We start from the raw sequence: 2,166 nt of genomic DNA, 5'->3' as shown, positions 1-2,166 counted from the left end.
AAGCCCTGCAGCGCCTCGCACTTGCCGCGCAGCGCGTCGAGCTCCAGGCGCATGGCTGCGTTCTCGCGCGCCAGCTTGTCCACCTCGCGCTCCAGCTCCGACTTCTGCTTCTGCAGCTCCTCTTTCTGGCACACGCGCTTCACGCGGCAGCTGGCCGCGTAGCCGCGGTTCTTGAGCGTGCGACGTCGCTGCTTGAGCCGCGTCACCTCCTCGGCCGAGAGCCCGCGCAGGTGCCGGTTCAGCTCACGCACCGACAGCCCCATCAGCGCCTCGTCCGACAGGTGCGGCGTGTTCTCGCTCAGCTCACGCTTGATCTGGGGGACAGCACGTTGAGCGCATGGGGAGACTGAGGCCCGAGGTCGCACCCTGCCGCTGGGCCCCACCCCTGGGCCTGGCGCGCGGCAGGTGCCGGACACGGCTCACCGTCCATCCCCGTAGGCCCTAATGCGGCGGCCGGACTTGTTCCAAGGCCCCGAAGGGAGGCAAGGAATCCAGAAAGGGGAAACTGGGCCAGACCAGAATCTGAACATAAAAGGAGCCACCACACCAGGGCTCGGCTCACAGTCTAAGCCAGTGCCCCAACCTGGACTCGGCCAGCGAAACCTGGCCCAGAAAGCACCTCTGAAGTCCTACAGCCCAGTGAGCATTGTTCCGATGGGGAAGCCGAGCCAGAGAGGAAAATACCCCCCTCCACCTCCCCCGGCACACAGGCTGTGATCAGGCCTCTTGCTTTCCCACCCAGGGCCCTTCCCGGGGCCTCATGAACGCCTGAAGCCCGGCCACCCTTGAGGATTCCAGTAACAGAAGAGGAAGCTGGGATGGGACAGTCAGCCTAAGCAAGGAGGGAGGGGGAGAACAGGGACAACAGGGACTATGTCCTCACCTTCAGGGCTTTGCTGGATAAGGGGTCCACAGACATGTTTTCAGAAGGTGCCCTCTGGGCTCAGACCTAGGAGAGAGAGGAGCCCAAGGTTACTTTCTCTTCTACTTAGAATAAAGCCCAAACTCACTACCTTGGCATTCAAGGCCTCTGCTGTTATGGAAGTCCTGTCATACCACCTTTCTCTGTCCCAGTGGTCCATTCCAGCCTCAGGGCCTTTGCACTTGCTGCTCTCTTGACTGTTCTCTTCCCTTTCATCTTCCCATAGTGACTCTTCATCATGTAGGGCTTTGCCCGATGTCACCTCTTCAAAGGGGTCTGCTAACCCTCATAACAATCACCTCTTCTGCAATTATTTTGTTTCATTCTTGGTTATCTGTCTCTGTCCTGCCTTTTCTCCACCAAAATGCAAACTCACGAGGATCGAGGCCTTGCCTGTTCTACTACAGCATCAGTGTGCCTAAGTCAGTGCCTAGCACACAGCAGGTGCTCAATAAAAATGCATCAAGCAAATGGATTCCCCTCTCCCCCAGCCATCCTTCTGCACGGGGTCCAAATATGTCTATTTGATTGTTTTTAACTTCTCACTAAAGTATAACCTACATACACCAAAGCACCCAAAATATATTTGGGGCACCTGGCTGGCCCAGTCAGTAGAGTATGTGACTCTGGATCTCAGGGCAGTGATTTTGAGCCCCACGTGACATGTAGAGCTTATTTAAAAAAATAATAATAATAAATGCACTAGTCAATGACTTTTTCAGAGTTCAACCAGCACCCCATCAAAATAAAACATATTGGGCACCTGGGTGGCTCAGATGGTTAAGCATCTGACTCTTGCTTTTGGCTCAGGTCCTGATCTCACCATTCATGGGTTCGAGCCCCAAACCTGGCTCAGTGCTGGCAGCATGGATCTGGCTTGGGATTCTTTCCCTCTCCCTCTCTCTGCCCCTCCCCCACTCACACGCCCATGGGCACATTCTCTGTCTCAAAATAAATAGGGGCGCCTGGGTGGCTCAGTCGGTTAAGCCTCCCACTTCGGCTCAGGTCATGATCTCACGGTTCGTGGGTTCGCATTGGGCTCTGTGCTGATAGCTCGGAGCCTGGAGCCTGCTTCAGATTCTGTGTCTCCCTCTCTCTCCACCCCTCCCCTGCTTGTGCTCTGTCTCTCTCTCTCAAAAATAGATAAACATTTACAAATAACAATAATAAAAAAGAAATAAAGTTGAAAAAACACATAGTCCCCTCCTCCCTCTTCCCCAGCCCAAGCCTTCCTCACCAACATT

General features: G+C 54.9%; 1 protein-coding gene across 1 annotated transcript in view; it reads right to left on the bottom strand.

Moving 5' to 3' along the window:
* Nucleotides 1–954, bottom strand: part of MAFF (MAF bZIP transcription factor F) — a 4,906-nt gene extending 3,952 nt beyond the window's left edge. The window contains exons 1-2 of the mRNA XM_077761985.1: nucleotides 884–954; nucleotides 5–314 (exon numbers count right to left, since the gene is read on the bottom strand). Coding sequence (XP_077618111.1) covers nucleotides 5–314; nucleotides 884–919 — 346 coding nt within the window. The 5' untranslated portion in view covers nucleotides 920–954. The remainder of the gene's footprint in view (nucleotides 1–4; nucleotides 315–883) is intronic.
* Nucleotides 955–2,166: the final 1,212 nt, after the last annotated feature.

The sequence above is a fragment of the Crocuta crocuta genome, unplaced genomic scaffold (assembly GCF_008692635.1).
Source record: "Crocuta crocuta isolate KB4526 unplaced genomic scaffold, BGI_CrCroc_1.0 scaffold193, whole genome shotgun sequence".
NCBI lineage: Eukaryota > Metazoa > Chordata > Mammalia > Carnivora > Hyaenidae > Crocuta > Crocuta crocuta.
This window is presented reverse-complemented; position numbering and strand designations above follow the sequence as displayed.